We start from the raw sequence: 21,920 nt of genomic DNA on the forward strand, positions 1-21,920 counted from the left end.
GGAAATAGGATTTGGGCGACGACAACGGGAACAGCTGTGGTTCTCGGGTTACAGTAATCATTCTGGGCTGATTGGTAAAAATTGATAACATGGCAGCGCTTTTATTTCAATTTGCATGATTTTTCGCTCTTTGAAATGCGATATCTAGGTTATGTATAAAATCACGAAAATAGAATTTATTTATTTATTTATTTGATTGGTGTTTCACGCCGTACTCAAGAATACGACGGCGGCCAGCATTATGGTGGGTGGAAACCGGGCAGAGCCCAGGGGAAACCCACGACCATCCGCAGGCTGCTGACAGATCTTCTCACTTACGGGCGGAGAGGAAGCCAGCATGAGCTGGAGCTGAACTCACAGCGACCACATTGGTGAGAGACTCCTGGGTCATTACGCTGCGCTAGCGCTATAACCGACTGAGCCACGGAGGCCCCTTCCGAAAATAGAAAGGTATGCTTTTAAAATTTTATGTGGAATATTTTATCACTGCATATATACATATAGTCTAATGTCTTTTCGTTGAAATGTAATGAGAGTTTAGGTAACACAATTCACCACTTTACACAGCGCTATCCATTTCCATATTCGTGACAGAGGCATGTTAATTCGTGGATCAACATGCTGTCTTTACAAAAGGAAAATGGAAAGAGCTCCTTTTATGTACGATCTGGGAAATGTTTAATAATGAGGAGGCATTCCTCTGAGGTACGCCATTCTTGTTCAAACAGGTTCCATGCAAGTTTAATAATTATATTAATAATTAATTACGACATGTTGCCGATATGTCGTTACCATGATCAGTTTATAACAGGTATAAGCCTACAAAGGTCTAGCCTACTGCGGTTAGGCGATATGGAGAACAAATATTAATCTCCGTCACAAAACCCCACGGGGTGCCTCCGTTTCCGAGTAGTTAGCGTGCAAGCGCAGCATAAGGACACAGGAGCTTCTTGTAAATGTTTGTCTATTGGCTACCTCTCCAGTCGCACGTGGAAAGGTCTGCCAACAACCTGCGGATATTGCACCGTATTGCTGGCCGCCTTCGTATATTAAAGAGTAATATAAAACACCAATCAAATAACCTGTTTCTTTCTACAAACGGCTGTGTATCGCTGATATACAAGTACTGTAATAAAATTAAACATTTATAGGTGCACACATTTTATGTTTCTTATAAAATTATTAGATGTGCATTTAAATTGAAAATTTGGGAACATACAATTTTGATATGATAAACATAACTGGACATTAATAATATTTTAAAACACTGATCATGTCTGGTACTGGGATTAAATTATCATTAAACCCATGACACACAGATAAACTATGTGAATTTGATGAGAATAGTGACAGTAACTTACGGAGTGATTTTGTCTGGCACCGCCATCACTTGTGGGCTCGACAAAACCAAAGGAATACACAGAAGACAAAGATAAGCCATTTGAACTGGTGAGCTCTAGTTGTTTGTTTACTGGTTATCACCTTGCTTGGAATCCTTCCTGAAAATGACGATTTTTTTTTTAATATCTACCAGATATGTGTTTCAGTTTCGAACCTGCCACGAACGAGGGGTTTCAGGTCGTCCGGTAAGTAAAACAATAGGCCTGTTCCTCGGATGATGAATCGGGACGATGCGGTTAATTCCCACTGCACCACGTGTCTGCGGAAGTTCAAAACGTCCTGCCATACATGACACGGTTCGTGAGCTAATGTCAAGGCAATTATGCCATGTAGAAATGACATCTCACGCCTGGTAGGCCTACATAACTACATACTGACTGTAAATTTCCTTGCATTGTTTTAATGTAGCGCTATAATTATATATTAATAGACGACTAAATATCATGGATAGTAATGGGAGGAACAACAGTAAACCCCAAAGTACTCTTATTATAATTGTTATTAGCAGGATTCGGTGCGAAGTTGCGCAGAATTCTACAAGGTAATGGACGTGTTGTGTCACGTATATAGGGGTGAATCCAGAGCTACAGAGTTACATTCCCGATGTATGCATTGGATGCTATAGAATCCGTATGAGGACATCTCATTCTCGCTTGCTAGCCTGCGTGGTGTGATAACTTGGACAACTCTTTAGCGAAGACACCAAAGCCCAGATTAACTTTTGTTTCCAACTCTCGCGTTTTCTGTTAGACGCGTCAGACTCGTTAAACAACTTAAAGCTTTATTATAAAATATTGAAATATCTGCGATTTCATTCTATGTCTGTACCCTCAATTTATAGAATAGTTTATATCTTTGGGCCGATACAGTACAAATCCCAAGGCCACCCGTCGTATATACCATGTCAGTTCTGGTTTAATGCTTATAAAATATTCATAGAAAGAATACATAATTACGTTTGGCATTATGGTGATGGATAGTCTGTCGCGGCAAATGTTCATAGAATGTTCGTTACTAATAATAACAACATTAATTGTATGTTACGTACAACAGTGTGTTAAATCTGCCTTGATTGTGGTAGCGAGTCGATACCGCATTAACTGCAAATCGATAATTTTGCAACAGTTAACACAATTAAACAAACGACTTACAATGCTAAAAGTGTCCATCGATATCCCACAAAAATTTATTTATTTATTTGATTGGTGTTTTACACCGTACTCAAGAATATCTCACTTATACGACGGCGGCCAGCTTTATGGTGGGTGGAAACCGGGCACAACCCGGCGGAAACCCACGACCATCCGCAGGTTGCTTGAAGACCTTCTCACGTACGGTCGGAGAGGAAGCCAGCATGACCTGGACTTGAACTCACCGCGACCGCATTGAGAGACTCCTTGGTCATAACGTTGCACTAGAGCGCTAACCAACATAGCCCCGGAGGCCCCTCCCTCAATAAAATAATGAATTTGACTTCCAAGGAAATTTCATCAAACATAAGAAGACATCGCAATGGCATTGCCTGTGATGAAACCGTCATGCGTCTCAAAGGGTTAATGCTTCGTTGCCACTGGCGATAATTATATACTAATGGGCAAGGCTCAAGTCTGTGCATAATTTTGCAATTGATTCTGCAATCTGAATCAAGACAGGGCGATGGTGACAGTGTAATATGGTGTGCTTTAACATTAAACCCCCAAAACTTGACAACTCTGTTTTGCCCTAGTCGACTAGTCGGTAAACGGCATGAGAAAAATAAAATCATTTAAAGTGAAATAAAAAAATTCATTGAACTCAATATCTAATGAATGGAGGACGTTCGGAATTCTACAGAAGAGCTAATATGATATTATAGTCTTTTCCGTGATGTCAGGGACTGGTGATATTTAAGACAAATATTTCTGCAGGTGAAAGTACGTAAGATTGCCTTCTCATCTTTGAGCCAAAAAGGATTATTAAGTCATGTTTACTGCTAGTTACATACAGACACAATAAGCAATTGTTAAATGCCATAACGATGCAAGGTCCCATTTGGCATTGCAGGTGTGGAAGTAACTGTCAAGACCTTGCATAAGGAACACAGCCCTTGTTAATCAATATCATGAAACTTACCTTGATGCACCTGAGCTGTGCAGCATGGTGAGGAAATAGGCGATCGTCCTACCCTGAACCTTGCGTGAATGTACATATACCGCTATCACGAGTCCACATGGAGGTCAGATCATGGAACCGTTTGTTTTATGCGTTCACTTGCCTGGAAATCCACTGGCGACTGTCGATCTCCGCCAGTATTCTCTTGGGGTGTTTCAAATTCCGGCATGAAACATTGGCTTGTGAAAGGCTGATAACATGCTCGCGACTAGTGGCAAGAGTCATTGGCACACGATTTTACCGTACAGACGACTGTACTGAAATTACAGACTATCCACGGCATGCTTCAGAGTCAGGACTGCCAGCTGAGGCCAAGGCCCGCCAACAAAGGCCATCGGAGATTAATTCTGTGAACCTGGTCATTCTCGCATCATTCCACGCTGCTTCTTTTATTCTGCTAGTTTCTCAGATTATTATTCTCATTTGCAGAGTGTATCCCTAATTATTTCGCGTTTACAATGTTTCTTTGATATAAAATCACTGTGGTGTGTTCTTCTCGATCCGGTGTATCATATATTCAGCTCTTTCAACAGTCTTTCCAGATTGATTCAGGACGATCTTTTCAATTACGAGTGCTCCTCTGAGAATGTTGGCTTAGCGCTTAAATCTTCATTATACATCCATCTATCACATCCTCTTCACTGCATGTTACATGACAAATGTGAAACTTTTCCACCCACGAAAAGATAGGCTTAATGTTTCACAACAAACAAATTGACGGTTAAGTTACTTAATCTCCATTTTTACAACAGTAGGCAGTATTGCAGTAAATTGCCTTTAAGAATTAGAAATCTGCAGAAAAAATTGGTACATCTGATAACAGATATGGTATCTGCTGAAAGTACAAAGCGTTTGCAGACTCGAAGGAATCTGTATCTTAATCAACGGTGATCTCCAGTTGATAATGGAACCCGTGCACATGAACCCAAGTAAGAGCTCCCTTTATAAATTGCTACATTTGATTTAGAAGAACACTTTTCTCATAGCGTGCTACATTCATCCAATCGAATTCCCCTGAAGTTTCCTTTTCACTTCATTTCATTCAACGTATTTATGCAAACATGATTCTGATTGCTGTTAATGTTTGACCTTTGTATTCCACAAGGTCAATTCACGTTTTTGATAAATCGTGTACTGTGTTTTCAAGTTTAGCCACACTGTGCAGGATTCGATCGTAATAGTCTAGGGTCAGTTGTCAAACTGTTCATGTTTGATAGATTGCATCGCGACCTTAGTTGGTCAGTGGTGTAGCAATTTGTGTTTGGTACCTTTCATCGCCTTCTTCCTTATTCGGTGTATGGTGCAGCCGTTCTTGTTTGGTTACTTGAACCTCGATCTTACTTGATCATTGTCTAGCTCCTCGTGTTTGATGACCTGCATCGCGATCCTCTTAGATCAGTGGTGGAGCTATTCATTTTTGAGGATTTGTATCACGATACCCTTTTGTCACCTGAGTAGAGCTGTTCATGTTTGTTCATGCCATTCTTTCGTGTCCATTTCAGAAAATATACATGTTTATTTTTTTGTTTTTTTAGCTGGTCATAATTTAGAGAAATATACACATCTGTTGAACTTATTTACATTTACGTTTCACACAGGAAGATTTTGAAACTCGGAAGAGTGACTAGTAAACCATGGCATTTAACCCAGCCATAAGGAAACTTAATCCTCACTTGGATCAACACAACAGAGACAGCTGTACTGCCTTCCTTAGCCAAGTTGAACCAACCCGAGCATTCATGATTATATTGGGAACATCCATAACTTATACTTCGTGCCAGTGTTTCATTGATAAGTTTGTATATGCGTGTGTGGCAATTCACCAAGGACCATCTGTCGGCTTGTCGATTTCTATTAGTTATTATGTATGATCAGTATAATCCGCAGAACACTGATATTTTCCAAAATATTATTCTGTCATTGCTACCGGCGAAAATTACAATTCTCCAAATGATATAATTTAGCTGGCTTTCGGGCCGGCCGTACGTGGAGAGGTCTTCCAGCAACCTGGACTTGATCGTGGGTTTTCATGGGCTCTGCCTGGGTTCCCCCTCCCCCGCCATAAAGCTTGCCGTGGTCGTATAAGTGAAATATTGTTGAGTACGGCGTAAAACACCAACCAAATAAATAAATAAACTACAGCAAAATCTGCAAAACCTAATCTGTCAAGGACATTACATTAAACGCCTTCATTATAAGTTGCTGGCATTTTATAATGCGAATAGTTTTCTTGTAAGTAAATATCGACAGTCTGTGCTTCATAATTGTGTCTTATTCTGCTTTACGTGTAGAATGAAATCATAAAGGCCATGTACACCATAACCTATCCAGTTATTTTAACAATCACACCTTGGATAATGACTGGATATGTATTTGTACTTGCATTATACCAAAGTGGAATAGTTTACAATTTATTAGTGTTATAATTTTATAAGGCCGAGGGGTATTATTGTCATTACATACATAAAGACAGGCGCTGTCGCTCATGCTTTACCGAAAAAAACACTGGAACAAGAATTCACGCCCGATTATAGACTTTTTTTTATCTCACCGTCAGATCGGATATTGTTCTTTTATTCATGAAGCTTTTATTTGTAACTGACAGCGTACATCATTCCCATTAGCATCTCCTTCTCCGACACAAAAAAAAACAACATATGTATTAAATACAGCTGGTTATATGCTCATCAGAAATAGCCAATTTTCAATAGTGTCAAAAACGAACTAGTGCATCCTCCAGGCAAAAAGCCCAAATTATATTTCCAACTCCTTACATTTAGCAATTATATTCCAGAAGTTGATATAAGCATCATTTAGAATGATTCTGACTTTCATATACGCGGAATTAAACCTAAACATAGTCCCCAATGCTCGTGTAGCGGATTTAACGATCTTCAAATCAAGACGTTTGATGGATAATCCTTGATAAATAATTTTATCACATCCCTATACATGATGTCCCTATGCATGCCGGGAAGGTGATACACACTGGATTTTTCTTTTCCGTATTGCCCTACTCGCTAACTGAAAAGTTTGTATCATCCTACTCGCTTACCGGACAATTTTCGACCGTGTCCTTCATCCGCCATTTGAATTTATTCTTTGTTCATAACCCAATAAACAGAAGCACGTTACGATCAATCCTTATACATAAATGACATCAAAAATGCAAACTATTTGCAAGGAAACATGCCGTACAACCAACCAATCATGATGTCACGAGGGCGCGTTTCTCAATTTTATCAACGAAAAGCGTAAACAAAATAAGACAAAACAATGGTTTCTCGTCGGCGACATCGTATGGTGTAGAAAATTGTAAGATACATTTATTTAAAATTGAATTAGAAATTAAACCAGATGGTGTAAAATTATTGGAATGTACTTGCTGTGTAGCTGTGGGAGAGAGCAGGCATAATCGTTGCGTTTTGAACCGATGAAGACGAAATGCTTGATGTGACGCGACGAGAAATGACGGCAGGATCCCAAAGGTTGACAACGCCTTTATGTTGGTTGTTTTGCGGACAAATGAGATGTGCAGGGGTTTAATTCTTAGCCGCCCGAGTAAAACACAACAACAGAATACTGATAATCTTCTTCTCCGTTGTGGAGCATTCACTTCTGTAGCTTAGGGTGGAACTTTCATTTTTGTGGCTGCATTTTCCATTTGCGCTGATGTCGAACAAGAATCAGGAAAACTGACATGTCCTGCTGTTTTAAGGAAATATAGCAATGGTGCATTAGAGCGTACTCTACATCATCATCTGTGAACAATTATAAAGAATGTGAGTGCGACACTATAATGAAATTCGAGACCACTTACAAAACGGACGGACAGCCGCTGAGAGACCATGCATATTAAACTTTAGAAACACGGTATCGTGTGAATTCAGACAGGGACTGATTCTTGGTCTCTGTGTGCGTAAGATTCTGACTAAAATGTTTGCAGTTTGTCTTTGAAATACATTTGAGAAATATTTATTTGATGGGTATATTACTCCGTACTAAGGAATATTCCATATTTATAACAGCTGCCGGGATTGTAAAGAGGAGAAACCGGGCATTTCGTGTCAGGAACCGTCGCACCTACCCATGTACATAAAAAATCTCCTGATCTAAAACACCATCTGAGTGAGTGGGAGGTAGATTTAAAGAGCAGATCCTGTCGGTCGAGATGTAGTCGTCTCAAGGCCTTCGACTACTACGCCATCGAGGACCAGTTCTCCCCTCCCATTCCTCTCCCACACCGCCAAGTGAATTAACACTTGTCACCATGTAACATAAGGGACCTACCAAATATCTCATTATATGTTTGCAGGAGCCTTATTTTGACATTTGTTTGAGTTGAGTATTTATTTATTTATTTGACTGTTGTTTAACGCCGCGAACCCAAAAATATTTCGCTCACATTATGGTTGGAGGAAGTCACGTGAAGACCTTCCCACGTACGACTACAGCCAGGATAAGCTGTACTCAAGGCGACCGCATTAATGAGAGGCTCCTGAAGTATCGTGCTGCGCCAGGGCGCTAATCACTCGACCACGCAAGTGGCCCCAAGTGGTAAGGCATTAACAAGTATGTGCCTACTAGACTATATTAAATGGCATTGCACACTATATCGGTATATCACCATCGATTATACTTCACTCACAATGCCACGTAATATTAAAGTACAGTGATGCCTTGCACATTAGCGTGACTGTGCTTAAACACAACTGGAGACAAATAAATACATTGTGCAAATAACGTATATTGATACCGGATACAAGGATTTGTCTGTGGAACATTTGTAAAGCTACATCAGGTGACGAAAAAGCTGTCCGGCCTGTTCCCAGGGCACGATCTGAAATGCTGTTTGAAACCATCACATGCGTTAAGCGAGGGGTAGGTGCGGAGTCGCTTACGGAACAGTCCAGCGGGTCTTTGGGTCTGACACTTTGTCTACATAAACATGAGACAAATAATCCACTAGTGTCAACCATTCGCCATGATGGCTGGTATACTATTAAATATTTAACATGTGGACGGATTACATGCAGAGGAATGTGTCACTGCAAAAGTTGCCAAGCTGGTCACGAACAATCAAGTACAATAATTGATTGCATACTATATAACGAAATATTTGAGAATTGCCATATTTCACCATCGACTGTGTGCACGTAAGTCTTTCTCTCTCGTTATCTTATTCTCTTCTTCTCTCTTCACATATCTACAGAAAAGCTAATATGGGGCACAGGTGCATGTTACGAAATTGCCACCAGAACGTAGACGTTCCTCTCATTCACAAGGGAGGAAAGGTGTGAGCTGGACACCTCCCTTGTCCAATTTTGTAAGCCAATTTTTACGCCCGCTTGGTTTGCTCGTATTTCCTTGAGGCATGCACTTTACATTTCACTCCCTTATTCAGGGTTCAATGGTTAAATTGTTTAAACTTGCGGGTCACGATGACGCCACGAACGTCTGTTTTCCTTCCAAAGGATTAAACATCTATGTCGTGGTCTGCACTTCAGTTTACTTGGAGAGAACGCTGTTGAGGGTTGTTCAAGGTTTGGTTAGTTCGTGTATTGTTCGCGACATCAGAGCAGACTTATAGCGATGCCATGTTTCCGTGCTGTACAGCTGATCTATGGCCTCCTCCTCACTCATATACTCTCTTTGCTGGAAAAAAACAAAAATAACACAAAATCAATTAAAATAAGAAGAATACTATAGTAAGCACATTCCTTCCATGCAAATTCCGACAAATACACATAAAAAGTTATTCAGTTAATGTTAACAAAAAGTCTGTTGTCTGAGTGATGTTAGAATGTATTCTGTTATTATAACACAATAGCCTGTCATATTCAACATAATATCCTGTAATAGAATCTTTATGTTGAATTGAGCACGGCGTAAAACAATCAAAATAAATAAATTTATGTTGAATTAATAGAATATATGCGTTATATTCAACAGAACAGTCGGCTACAATAACAGAATACATTCTAGTTAAAATTAGCGGATTGGTTTTTTAGTGTAGCACTGGATCTACATGTAATCATGTCGAACAACTGCACTACTTTTACAACTATAATCAACCATTTTCATTCCAACGCCATGATCAGACCCAGGTAACGTTATCTTACGTGGGTCATTGGCCTAAGTGATAACAATGCAGGGTTCTTTATCCTAGGCTTTGGAGTCATATTTAACAACTTCTTGGTCAGGTCAGCTTAAGTAGTGACAGTCCTTGACCATTGTGACGACAACGCTCATACCTGGTCAGGTCACGCAAGCAAGAGAACTCTTTTCTCCTAGCAGCAAAAAAACTTTCCATTTTCCATTAGACATCACTGCAAAGGACAATGTACTGATACATGCCAGACATCTTGACACACCGTCATTTTTTTCTGTATGGCCTATTCTTTACACCTATCTCACCTTTCTCAAGGAAAACGACGAGAATGGAAATAACAATGGTGTCACATTCAGCTTCCTTCATCACTGATAAACAGTACATGTACAAAGTTTACACTGGCAATCTCCCTTAACTCTTGCTTTTGCACTCCACAGACTTTAGGGTATATCAAACATAATAACTTTTGAGGTACCGTATGCAACATGAGATTTAGTGGAAATTACACCAACACGAGTCACTTACCATCGTCTCTATTTTTAACATTGTGTTGTTCCTTGCATGTTGAAGAAAAAACCTCTTGCTGATTCTAATGACCTCCGCTCCCTCACTGACCTGGAAATGCACAAAACGAGAAAGCAATCATAAAAAGTAACTTTAAGACGAAAGAACATAATTATGTGTGAAATAAAAAAAAATTGTGCGAAAAAAAGTAGAATTATCTAAATTTTTCTTTTTCATTTTTGGGGAATACTATATCTCTTAGTTTCCCAGAATTTTTGGCACATTTTTCCTCACGAATATTAACATTTTTATGAGTCCGTCAAATATTCTAGAGTACATGGCCTTTGTGAGTTGTAACCAAACCCCACGATCCCGAAACTTTCTTATACTGAAGTTAGACTTAGTACTAACTTCAGAACTGATTATGCTGCGCTAAATTGTGACTTACCTTAGGAATTTTGCTTAAATTCTTACAGTTTCCTTAAACTTCCATCACAAAACTGAAAATTAGCCTACAGAAATAGAACCAGACATTAAGGCCAAGTTCCACTGATGTCGTGCTTCGTGAAACTGGGTCCTGGGAGACGTCTCAGACAATGTCATTAAGACCATTGATAAACACGTCTAGAGCCATCTACGCCATTGGCAATAACGTAACTCTATGGTTGGTTACCATCTGCGTAATTGCGAACAAAGACGACACTACATTCAAATCTTTGTAACAGTGAACAAGATAACTGGACAGCTTTCATTGATCTTGGTGACAGGAATTTCACAGAGAGGAGATCTTAGTCTTCCTAAGTTCATTGATTACCATCCGCTTATTTCGCGTATTTAGAGTATTTAGAATAACAGCAAAGAAGATGGCTAATGAAAACGTCTGGCAAGCTACGAACAAAAATCCACACAGCCAATAAAGTTTAGTATTTGATGGAGCGCGCTTCTCATGCCGCATATGACACAGTTGGATTTTCATCAAGAGAAAAGCAGAATCTGTCCCAAGTCTTTAAATGCGGTCATTCACCACGGAACGCGAGAGAGCGCCAGTGTGTGTAAGCATCGTGTCATACTGAGCGACTTAGTGTACTGACTAATTACGTTGGCGTCTGGCATTATAAGACTGCACCTGTCGTCAGGATAAATGTCATTAGGTCACCTTCACGTTGTTCGTCATAGTAGCAACTCCACAGGTGAATAAGCATAATAGGAATGGAATTTTGGCATCCACGAACGCCATTTTCCGTAATGATTTGTTGCAGATTTGCTCGTCTTATTGGCTTATAAGTCGCTTTCAACACCAGTTCGGTCATATCACAGTGGAGTTCCTTCGTAGCAGATATATTCCTTTGCTAATATATATATATTATATATATGATGTTTGAAATGCTGCCTTACTTAAACATCATGTCGAAAACATCATGCATGACGCCCCAATAACCGAAATAACTGCATCGAGACCGTCCTGTGCTTGGTCATGGGTTTATCACCAATGTAGTGCCAAGACATAACGATTCCAACGTAATATTTGTATTATCACTATCAGCTCAACAGAGCAAGCCACGGTTGTTCATCCATTACAAAGATCACTTTGGAACTTAAAATACAGACTCAAAAGGATCACTCAGGGTTCTTAGACACTGACTTACAAGGATCCCTCCCAACCCCCGCCCCTGGGCGAACTTCCAAGATACTGGCTTCCAAGGATAACCCCAGACCCTCAGATGTTGACTTACATGAATCACCCAGATATTGACTTACAAAGATCACTCTGTGGCCACAGATAGCGACTCGCAAGGATCACCCCTGGCCCTCACATATTATCTTACAAGGATACCCCCTGCCCCCATGGCTAACTCACTTACCAAGATTACCCCAGGGCCCTCTGACGCCAGTGGACTCTCCATGTGCTCCAGTCCCTGTCAAACGAACAGAAGTGAGATTGATTTCATGATTTATCACGAGATTACTCTGCCCACTTTGACCCATACTTGTTCTGAGAAAGCCGTATCGAAATAAAAGCTTTATACTTTTATTTGCTCTGTTGGCATGCATTTGTCAGTTTTGCACGCTGCTTACAAATTCGGCAGACCATTAGTTGTTCATGTAAACCTATAACCGAAGGCTGTTTAAGACGTTACATTGATCTGTCTAAGCAACAGAAAATCATTTCGGTTAGTTCTAGGCCTCATTCTAGAAACTTTACCCTTGGGTGAGTCTACTGTGTACAGCATGCAATCGTTAGAGAGACCACATAAGAATCGTTTATGGCACAGGCCAATTTTCTCAATAATTGAGAATGGAAATCCAGCTTTTATAGCAGTGTCACATGCACTCTCAGAAATAATTAAAGACGTGCTGAGTTGCTTCCACTGAGATTCGGTTTTCTGTCCGGATTTTCTACATTTACCTTATTCGCATCACTAGCAGTTCGTCTTAGTTTAGCAGCCATTTCGGACAATCCCTTAGTGGGCAACGGAGTGAAGGCGGAGAACATGGGTAAAAAGTGTTCAGCACAAACATGCAAACAAGAAAACATGACAGACAGAGCGACCACATCAACACAGCGAAGCAGATATACAATTACAGCTGAAGAACATTTGTGATTTCATTAATGACTATTGCCACGGAACACATGCTTTAATGTAACTGTATATTAAATGTGAGGACAACACACCATTTTGAGAAAAGAAACAATCCATGCTACAGAAAAAACGAAACCAAGACATATGAGTGACATGCTATTAGAGCAAAACTGAAAATATTTCCATGCAAAACCAAACATCCGGTGTAAAAAGCGTTTTATGAAGTCAACTGTGTATAGCAAGACAAACAACGACAAACTGAAGGTGAGGAAAAGTTAAAAGGAAGATCTTTGTAAAAAAAAAAACCGGGAGTAAAACTAGAGATACGTACAGTGTATATGAATGTATACTTGAGTTTTTACGTCGTATTTAATATTTTTCGTCGTAAGACGAAAAGTCATTAGGTGTGTGCACATACACTGAATCTTTCTGTGACAGGGCGAGTCTATGCGGCCAAAGTGCAGCCGCAACTGAAGTATCAAGCCAAAGACACCAGACATGACTCCCCATCCAGTCACATTATGTTAACACCGGGCCAATCAGTCCGGTTTCCTTGCTCTAACCTCTCAGCTTGCGCGCCAAGTGAGGCAGCAACAAGTACCATTTTCAAAGTCCTTGCTAATACAGTTATGTGTGCCAATGGCAATCCATTTGAAGGCAAATTAAACAGCCAAGTCATAATGTAACGAGCAAAAAAACTTGCTATTGGATCATTCATTTATGTCACAATGCGTCGTGCTAGTGAACCAATCTATAAGTTGTAAGAGCTTTTCTGATTTTACGCTGATTTTACTTTGAAACTAATCGCGTCGTTGCATCCGGTAAACCAGGAAACCATTTTTCTGATAGACGTCCTTATGATTTTCCCCTACGATCTACTGTGTTAAACGTTGGCACTATGGTCATAAACAGCAACGGTAACAAATCACATAGCAAATTACGATCATTGACAAATGTTTCAAGCATTTTCGAACTGAATTACTGTATGGAGATTTCTGCCCGGTTCACCGATGATTTCGTTACTTCCACTGATACAAGATGAATCTCAGCCTTCAAAATCCGGTGTAAACGCAAAGACGCCTTTTTTTTGGTGCAGACATCAATACATCAAACAGAACAATTCAATTATGGTGAACAACTTACGAACACGTCTCCTGTTTTGAGAAGATCCAACTGTAGGTAGGCTTTCCTGTGAACGGCCTCCACTGCCGGTTTAGGCTTTGATAAATTCGTCTTATCTCGCTGAAGACTCGCCCCCAGGGGTAGTGCCACGTCTGCGGACTGGATGGGGATGCTCACCATGGACGCTAACAAGGGATCGGTCGGGACTAACTTCTTTTGTTGCTGAATGGAATAAGGCTATTATTATGCACGGAGGGTTGTTTTCGTCAAAAGGAACATGAGCTTACGTATTTTCCAGACAAAACATGGAAAGGTCAAAAAGCAGAGCACCAAAGTGTGGACAGGGATGTTACAAAACAGAGCACTAAAGTTAATAAGAAAGGTCACGCAACAGAGCACAGATATTGGCAGGGATGGTCACCAAACAGAGTACTAAAGTGAACAAGAAAGGCCACAAAACAGAGCACAGACACGGACAGGGATGTTTACCAAACAGAGCACTAAAATGAATGACAAAGGTCACGCAACAGAGCACAGATACAGATAGGGATGGTGACCAAACAGAGCACTAAAGTCAAGAAGAAGGGTCACGAAACAGAGCACAGAAATGGACAGGGATGTTTACCCAACAGAGTACTAAAGTGAACAAGAAAGGTCACGCAACAGAGCACAGATATGGACAGGCATGGTCACCAAACAAAGCACTAAAGTGAATAAGAAAAGTCACGAAACAGAGCACAGATATGGACAGGGATGTTCACCAAACAGACCACTAAAGTAAATAGGAAATGTCACCAAGCAGAGCACAGATATGGACAGGGATAGTCACAAAACAGAGCACAGATATGGACAGGGGTGGTCACGAAGTACAGTACAGATATGAGCAGGGATGGTTACAAAACAGAGCAATGATGTGAACAGAGATCATGAAATAGAACACTGATGTGAACAAGGAAGGTCAGCAAACAGAGGACTAATGTGGACTGTGAAAATGGCAAAAAATAATACTTAGCATTGAATCAAAGTAATTTAGACTCGCTCACCAATAAATGGCTCAGGTAATACTGCATGCTTTTTCTAATTCTGTGTAGAAAGCCTGATTTGTAGTTCATTATCACTAAATAAATAGTTCATAGATAGAATGAGGTCAAACTTAAAAACAAGACGAAATAAAGCTATGGTATAGAACTCAAGGAATTTAGAATGCGTCAAATCTAGCTGTTGATTTTCGTTAGCTATAAGAAATAGCGACAACAATACAGCTGGTCTACGCTGGTTAATATACAGGACCTAGGGAAGTTAATCCAACCACAATACTGGAGTTGTGCTGTACATTTGCAAACACTCATTGATGGAGCTGTCAAAAACAGCGTGGGCTGTCTGTCGTTATTAGGCAAGGTTGGCAAAACTAATAATGTCAGGAAAAGAGTGTTTGCAGACATGTCTGAAGTTTATGTACGTTCCAGTATTATCTACCAGACCAGTGTGACATGGGCCGTGCCTTAGAACAGTTACCTTCAGAGTTGTGCGCTGCTGTGAGGTAGGCCCTGGTGTAACGGGTGCTTTGACCTCGGTCTCCAGAGCTCCAACGCTGCCAGGATCTGAAGAGAAAAAAGCATGAAGCGAATATGTGATATCTGTATACAGAAAACACGGCATAATCCATTAGAGTGGGGTCAGATGATCAAGTTTAATTTTTGTTTCGAAACTATCAGCATTCGAATCCACTGATTTATCAAAAAACTTGGCTCCAAAATGGTGACCTAACTCTAAGTCACATCTCTATGACAAATGACGATACGCACTGGCTTTTATGGTGTTAAGCACTTCATTCCCGGCAAATAACCTTTGCCATTTTCCCGTTTTTATGAAAATGAAATCTATGCCAGTAGTCGAAAAACTTAAGCCTACCAAAAGGGTTCCCGGTACCAATAAATCATAGTCACGGTGCATTAAGTGACCTGTAGCCTGATCAATAGAAGTTCAGGTGGCCAATCATAAATTCTGATTATTTATATAACGTGTAGGATATCAAAATTTACTTCACTGAGACCGGCAAATTACGGGATAAATTTATTTACTTCATTGCTTTTTGACGAGGTACTAAAGAATTTTTCACTCAAACGGCATAATATTGGTCTTGCGCATCAGGTAGGTCTAGCTGTCGCTTCCAATAAACCATCGATAGAAAACCACATACCTGGAGATCTTTTGTCAGATTCAACTGTTTCCGTCATTGATGTTTGGGAATTCAAAGGGGATCTTCTTGACTTCGATATCTGAAATAAGGTTTAAGTATACAGGATGAATCGATGGCGTTGACTATTGGAAGATTGTTTTATACAAAAAATATTTCCCGGGTAAAAATAGTTTTTCTTTCAATGAGTAACAGAACCTCGTCGTAGTATGCTTTTCCGGGGCTTTCGTAACCTAGTGTTTAGCGTGCTAGCGCAGCACATTGATTAATGAGTCTCTCACCAGCGCGGTAGGAGTGGGTTAAGTCCAGCTCATCCTGGCTTCCTCCCCGGTCGCACATGGAAAAGTTTGCCAGCAACTTGTTTCCCACGGGCTCTGCCCGGTTTTCTTTCATCATAATGCTCAGTCAATCAAATGAATAAATAAACAGTACATTTTTCTTCACAGAGCATTTTAAGGCTAAATCATGATTGCTATCTCTCAGCAACGTAAATATCTACGCATGCATATCTATATCTCCATGGCTACCTCTTTTGCATTAATTCTGAAAGACATAGATATCTGAAAGCTGTAGAAGGACAGTTGTAGGCTTTTCGTTTTAGCGCTATAGATATATATCAAACCGCTCTTTGACAGCTATCCCTTGATGTATGTCCGATAATTCCCCCGTCCATATACTGGCCATTTCCATAGACGAGAAAATTCATGATTATGGACTTAAATACCATTGGGATAAAGACATAAATGAACAGTCCATTATGTGCGTGCATCTAATGCTGTCCGTCTGTATTCTACGAACCAGACATACATAATACACCATATTTTCTCCATTGCCATTTCACGTAAAACTCTTACCTCTGGAAGGGTCAGTCGGTTCTTCATCTTCCGCTGTTGAGCCAAGATACCTAACATTGCTGAAATGAGTAGACAGACGAGATAGCCAACATTGCAGACGTCAAAGACTGTCAGGATATTCAACATTGGAGAAGCCAAAAGACTGAAAAAGATATTCAACACTGCAGAAGCCAAAAAAGGCAAAGTTACCTGTGCACATTCCTAAAGCCATAAAACAAGCAAGTACAATTTATATAATATTACATAATATTAACACCTTGTACACATCAGTTCGCCTTTAGATTAAGCATTCAAGTTCTTATCACTCATGAGATTGTTTAATGTTCAGTATGCAGCACATTTATTTATTTACTTGCTGTTTAACATCGTGCTCAAAAAATGTTCACCTATATGACTGCGGTCAGGTTTACGCGTGGAGTACCCTTCTGGTACTTGATAACCTCCTGACTTAAAGCCGCATCCGAACCAGTCAACCAGGAGAGAGCATGCGACCTCACAGTGAGCCAGTATCATACCATCTGAGCTAGTGAGGGATCTTGCAGTAAAAGAAATAGACGCCTGTGGGATGTTCGGTTAGATGGAGACTCTATGTACGGACAGTTTCCTGCCAAGAAGATTACCTCAAGAGTGGCTGATAAACGCTAATAAGTCAAATATCTGATCTCATGCCGAAATCGATATCTGATGATTAATTGGAAATATGATATTTGAAATTACGCTGTGTTTGATAGTGCAGCAGAATAGATGATTATGGCTTAACGCCGCGTCGGCGGGGGCGTATTAGCGTACATACATCGTATCATTCACAAAACTACACCCTTCTCGTCTGGGTCTGTGTTACAAAACAGACATTTGTATACCAGCCTTCAATCAAAATGGACATTCCCGGTCAATAAGCATAGTTTTTTTCAAGATTCACTAGTGTGCCCATAGTCTATCCGATGACGTGCAAATCTCGCTCGAAAGCCTGATTTCGACTTACATGACTCATACGCCCAAGATGATTCAGTCAAACACTTTTATTACAGAGGTATTTAACAGTACAATAAGAATTGACCGTCGCGTCATTTTACATGAAGGAGGCGTCAGGTGTTTCGGACGGAAAAACACGTTGTATCGATTGTTGATTCCTGCTAACCTTTTTTTCGGTCTCTGATCAGCATTTCACATCCTCTCTCTGCCTGGTATAGCTGTACCCGGTCACAGACCTCGTACATCTACTTTAAAGCCAAATGAAAATACACGTCTTCGATACTTGGCATCGGAGATAGACTAGGCCTTTTAGATCTCTCTGGGATTGTTTGACTGCTTGTCTTCATTATGATTTAAGATTTAATTGGAACATTTGTCTGCTAGTCTACGACGCAAAGTGCAAATCACATTTTGTCTGTTTTTATACTTGAATGCCGCAAACTAGAAACAGCGGCATCGCGTAAAAATTAGGTCAACAAATCACTGATGAGTAAGACGTTAGACTATAAACACACTGTAGAAACATGGTTGAATGTAAAGACGTCAAAAACACGTTAAATTACATCCATTGTCATTCAGTGTCATCAGTGTGTTTAGTTATTTTTATTTTTATTAACGCCGTATTCAAGAATATTTCAGTCATATGACGGTGGTCGCGTTTATGGCTGGAAACTGGACAGGTTCCTGAGACAACGGTCCCCGGAACATGTATACATATGTTCCTGTTCCGCTTTGTGTGATATTCAAAGCAAAACGTTAGGGGATAGCAGATGAAGCATGTTGTTCGTGAGTTTTGTTCGTGCCCTTTGAGCAAATCCGTCTGGGTAATATTAGAGACAAATCGGTCATTAGTCATCAATTTATAGTATGAATTCATTCACCTGTGAATTCATTTATTAAATATGTAGTCGATTGGATGATTTTTTAATTTGAATTATGAACGACTGGCAAGAACAGCTGATTGATTGGTTGGTTGATTGATTGATTACCGTCAGCATGACTGAATGGTCTGGCGCATCCAAGTTCCTCCACACTTCTACCGGAGAAGAGTTTGTCATTACTCGTGTCGATGACGTTCTGTTCTCGAATCACCTTTACGCAACCCTGTTAACAGCAAAGAATTTCTTTGATTAAAAGCTTTTAATCAGATTTATTTGATTGGTGTTTTACGCCGCACTCGAACCTCGGCCTCACGAAGCGATCGTATATATACTTAAGCCAACGTTTCAATCATTAAATGGAACATGTTCGTTGCTGTACTTTTAGCTGAAATTTGTTTCACAATACCTTACCCAGAATTTGTGAAGCCTGTTTCCCCCCTGTTACGTAAGAAATACCAATTTTAAAGTGATTCGAATTTTTGATTTAAGATCCAGGGGCCAGGATCTTGCCCACACATAACCGGTTACAGGAAAGAGATAATTACGGTCAGTGGCAGAGCAGAATGGTAACCACACAAATTAACTGGCAATCATCCAAAGCGGAGTTTCAAGGACACAGGAAAAGGGTAAGAATAGATCATTTTCACAGCGAAATGCGCTACTTGTAGTTATATATACACGCAGAATAGAAAATCACTGCCCTCACACAACACACAATGCATGTATTTATTTACTAATTTCATTTGTGTTTTACCCCATACTCAAGAATATTTCACTTATACGACGGCGGCCAGCGTTATGGCGGGAGGAAATCGGGTAAAGCCCAGGGGAAACTCACGGCCATCCGCAGGCTGCTGCAGGCCTTCCCACGTACGACCTCAGAGGTAGCCCAAAGCATACAGGCTACATGAATAAATTATAAGGACAGAAACAGAATGCGCGAATTGCACACAGCGAGTGTGAAGGCTGTACAGTAAGGACATATGCAGTTTATACGGTCAGACACGAAACAAAGCCATTTGTCGCAGAATCATATGACCTCTTAATTTAAGTACACTTGATAAAGAATGAATGATAGCCATCAGCCACAGTAGGGAATCGTTTCGCCAATGGACCAATATTTGTGTCACCGCTAAATAAAGCATACAGAGTATTGTGTATTTCTGTTTAACCCGTGATTGTGTTGTTAGTGCCCGCAAAAACAACTTGTACATAGTTATTGCATGCACACATTTTCAAGCTGAGTAAACAAAGGATTACTGTGGATGGCACAAATAACGATTTAAAAGTATAGTGGGTTATAATTTTCCTCGCAATGCCGCCATTACAAGTCGTTATTGCCACAGTGATGGACTCTATGAATATATCTGATAAATGTTCATTGGTTTCATGTTACATTACTTCAAGCGACATGTTGTTTGCAGAGTCCTCCTACTCCGTGTGGGCCGACACGAAGTGTAGCAAACGCACGCAAGAAGAACGAACTTACGGACTTGATCACGTGTAGCCATGGTGTCCGATTCGAGTCCTGTACTACCGTCCGATTCTCACTAAAAGAATGAAACATATTCATTGAAAGTATCTTTTTTATCAATGTTTTAGGGCCTATATTGAAAGTACTGCTCTAAGCCTCAGTCAGAAAACAACTATAAATACTAGTATGATTGATAATCTGCTTGGTTTTTTACCTTTTGGCAAATGGCGGTGGTCAGTTTACTGTTGAGAGAATTACTACCTGTCTTTAGACGGTGAAAACAAAGGAAGAAAAGGAGAAAGCCCATTATAGAAATTAAAGATTAAATTTATTCTATCTTAGTAATTCTAGTATTTGGTTTTACATGACGTTGCGATGGGCAGATTTGTGGTGAACAGGTGTGTGTTGGACAAGTGTGTGATGGTCAGGTGTGTTATAACCAGATGTTTGATGGTCAGGTGTGTCATAACCAGATGTTTGATAGACAGGTGTATGACCGGCAGGTTTGTGATGGACAAGTGTGTGATGAATAGGTGTGTTATAACCAGATGTTTGATAGATAGATGTGTGAAGGACAGGTGAGTGACCGTCAGGTTTGTAATGGACAAGTGTGTGATGAATAGGTGTGTGATGAGCAAGTATGTGGAGATCACAGGTGTGATGGGCAGATGTGTAATAGACTGGTGGATAATGGACAGACGTGTGATGGACAGATGTGTGATGGACAAATGGGTAATGACAGGTTTGTGATGTACAGATGTGTGATGGTCAGATGTGTGATGGACAGGTGTGTGATGAAAAGTGTGTGATGGATAGGTGTGTGATGGACAGGTGTGTGATGAGCAGGGGTTTGATAAACATGAGTTTGATGAACAGGTCTGTGGTGGACAGAGGCGTGATGAGTAGACATGTATTGGACAGGTGTGTAATGGAAAGTTGTGTAATGGACGGTTGTGTAATGGACAATTGTGCAATGTGTAAAAAAAGATCCCAAAGTTTTTAATATTTACTAGATTTATGGGAAAGCCATTCGAAACCACCGGAATCATGATAAATCATGATAAATTAAACAGTTTGAGAAATACTATGTAAAAATGATTGTGTGATAAATTGTATTATTTTCCTTAGATGACGTCACAACACCGATCTTTACATCCTGCGATGCAGTGAATGCTCTGCAAAATACACTTTCCCTTTTTATCATCTTTTCAGGTAACGTACATATATTTGTCACTAAACTGATTATTTCATAACTTATTCCGGTGTATGTCGGTAGAAGTTTTATAGCATGGTTATTGCACGATATTACATAGTAGTCGTGAGAAGTGTGTATAGCCACAACCGGCCACGTGGATGCCGAGATGTCATCGTAACGTAGAGGTACGTATAACAAAATCCCATAGTTTTATCTGTGCCGATTATGGTACAATTATAGTTGTTGTTCTTACTGGGACCGAGTTACATACATGTATGCTACGAGACTGTTAAATAGTCGGTAAACACGTAACTTCGATGGTTTTATCATGAGCAGTTTCCTAAATGTATAAATGTATGGAAGGCTAGAGTTACCATCGTGTTTAGTTACGAACAGTTTCCTAAATGAATGAAAGTATGGAAGGCTAGAGGTACCATCGTGTTTAGTTATGTTCACTCATAGGTTATGAAAAACT

The 21,920-nt window shown here is 40.1% G+C and overlaps 1 protein-coding gene across 1 annotated transcript in view; it reads right to left on the reverse strand.

The window, feature by feature from the left end:
- Nucleotides 1–8,361: 8,361 nt before the first annotated feature.
- The window catches only part of LOC135473570 (uncharacterized), a 34,748-nt gene continuing 21,189 nt past the window's right edge, over nucleotides 8,362–21,920 (reverse strand). Inside the window, exons 15-24 of the mRNA XM_064753426.1 lie at nucleotides 20,266–20,326; nucleotides 18,885–18,999; nucleotides 16,924–16,982; nucleotides 16,073–16,151; nucleotides 15,388–15,473; nucleotides 13,894–14,094; nucleotides 12,576–12,629; nucleotides 12,031–12,084; nucleotides 10,190–10,279; nucleotides 8,362–9,207 (exon numbers count right to left, since the gene is read on the reverse strand). Of these exons, the coding sequence (XP_064609496.1) occupies nucleotides 9,091–9,207; nucleotides 10,190–10,279; nucleotides 12,031–12,084; nucleotides 12,576–12,629; nucleotides 13,894–14,094; nucleotides 15,388–15,473; nucleotides 16,073–16,151; nucleotides 16,924–16,982; nucleotides 18,885–18,999; nucleotides 20,266–20,326 (916 nt within the window). The 3' untranslated portion in view covers nucleotides 8,362–9,090. The remainder of the gene's footprint in view (nucleotides 9,208–10,189; nucleotides 10,280–12,030; nucleotides 12,085–12,575; nucleotides 12,630–13,893; nucleotides 14,095–15,387; nucleotides 15,474–16,072; nucleotides 16,152–16,923; nucleotides 16,983–18,884; nucleotides 19,000–20,265; nucleotides 20,327–21,920) is intronic.

This window comes from Liolophura sinensis, chromosome 8 (genome assembly GCF_032854445.1).
Source record: "Liolophura sinensis isolate JHLJ2023 chromosome 8, CUHK_Ljap_v2, whole genome shotgun sequence".
NCBI lineage: Eukaryota > Metazoa > Mollusca > Polyplacophora > Chitonida > Chitonidae > Liolophura > Liolophura sinensis.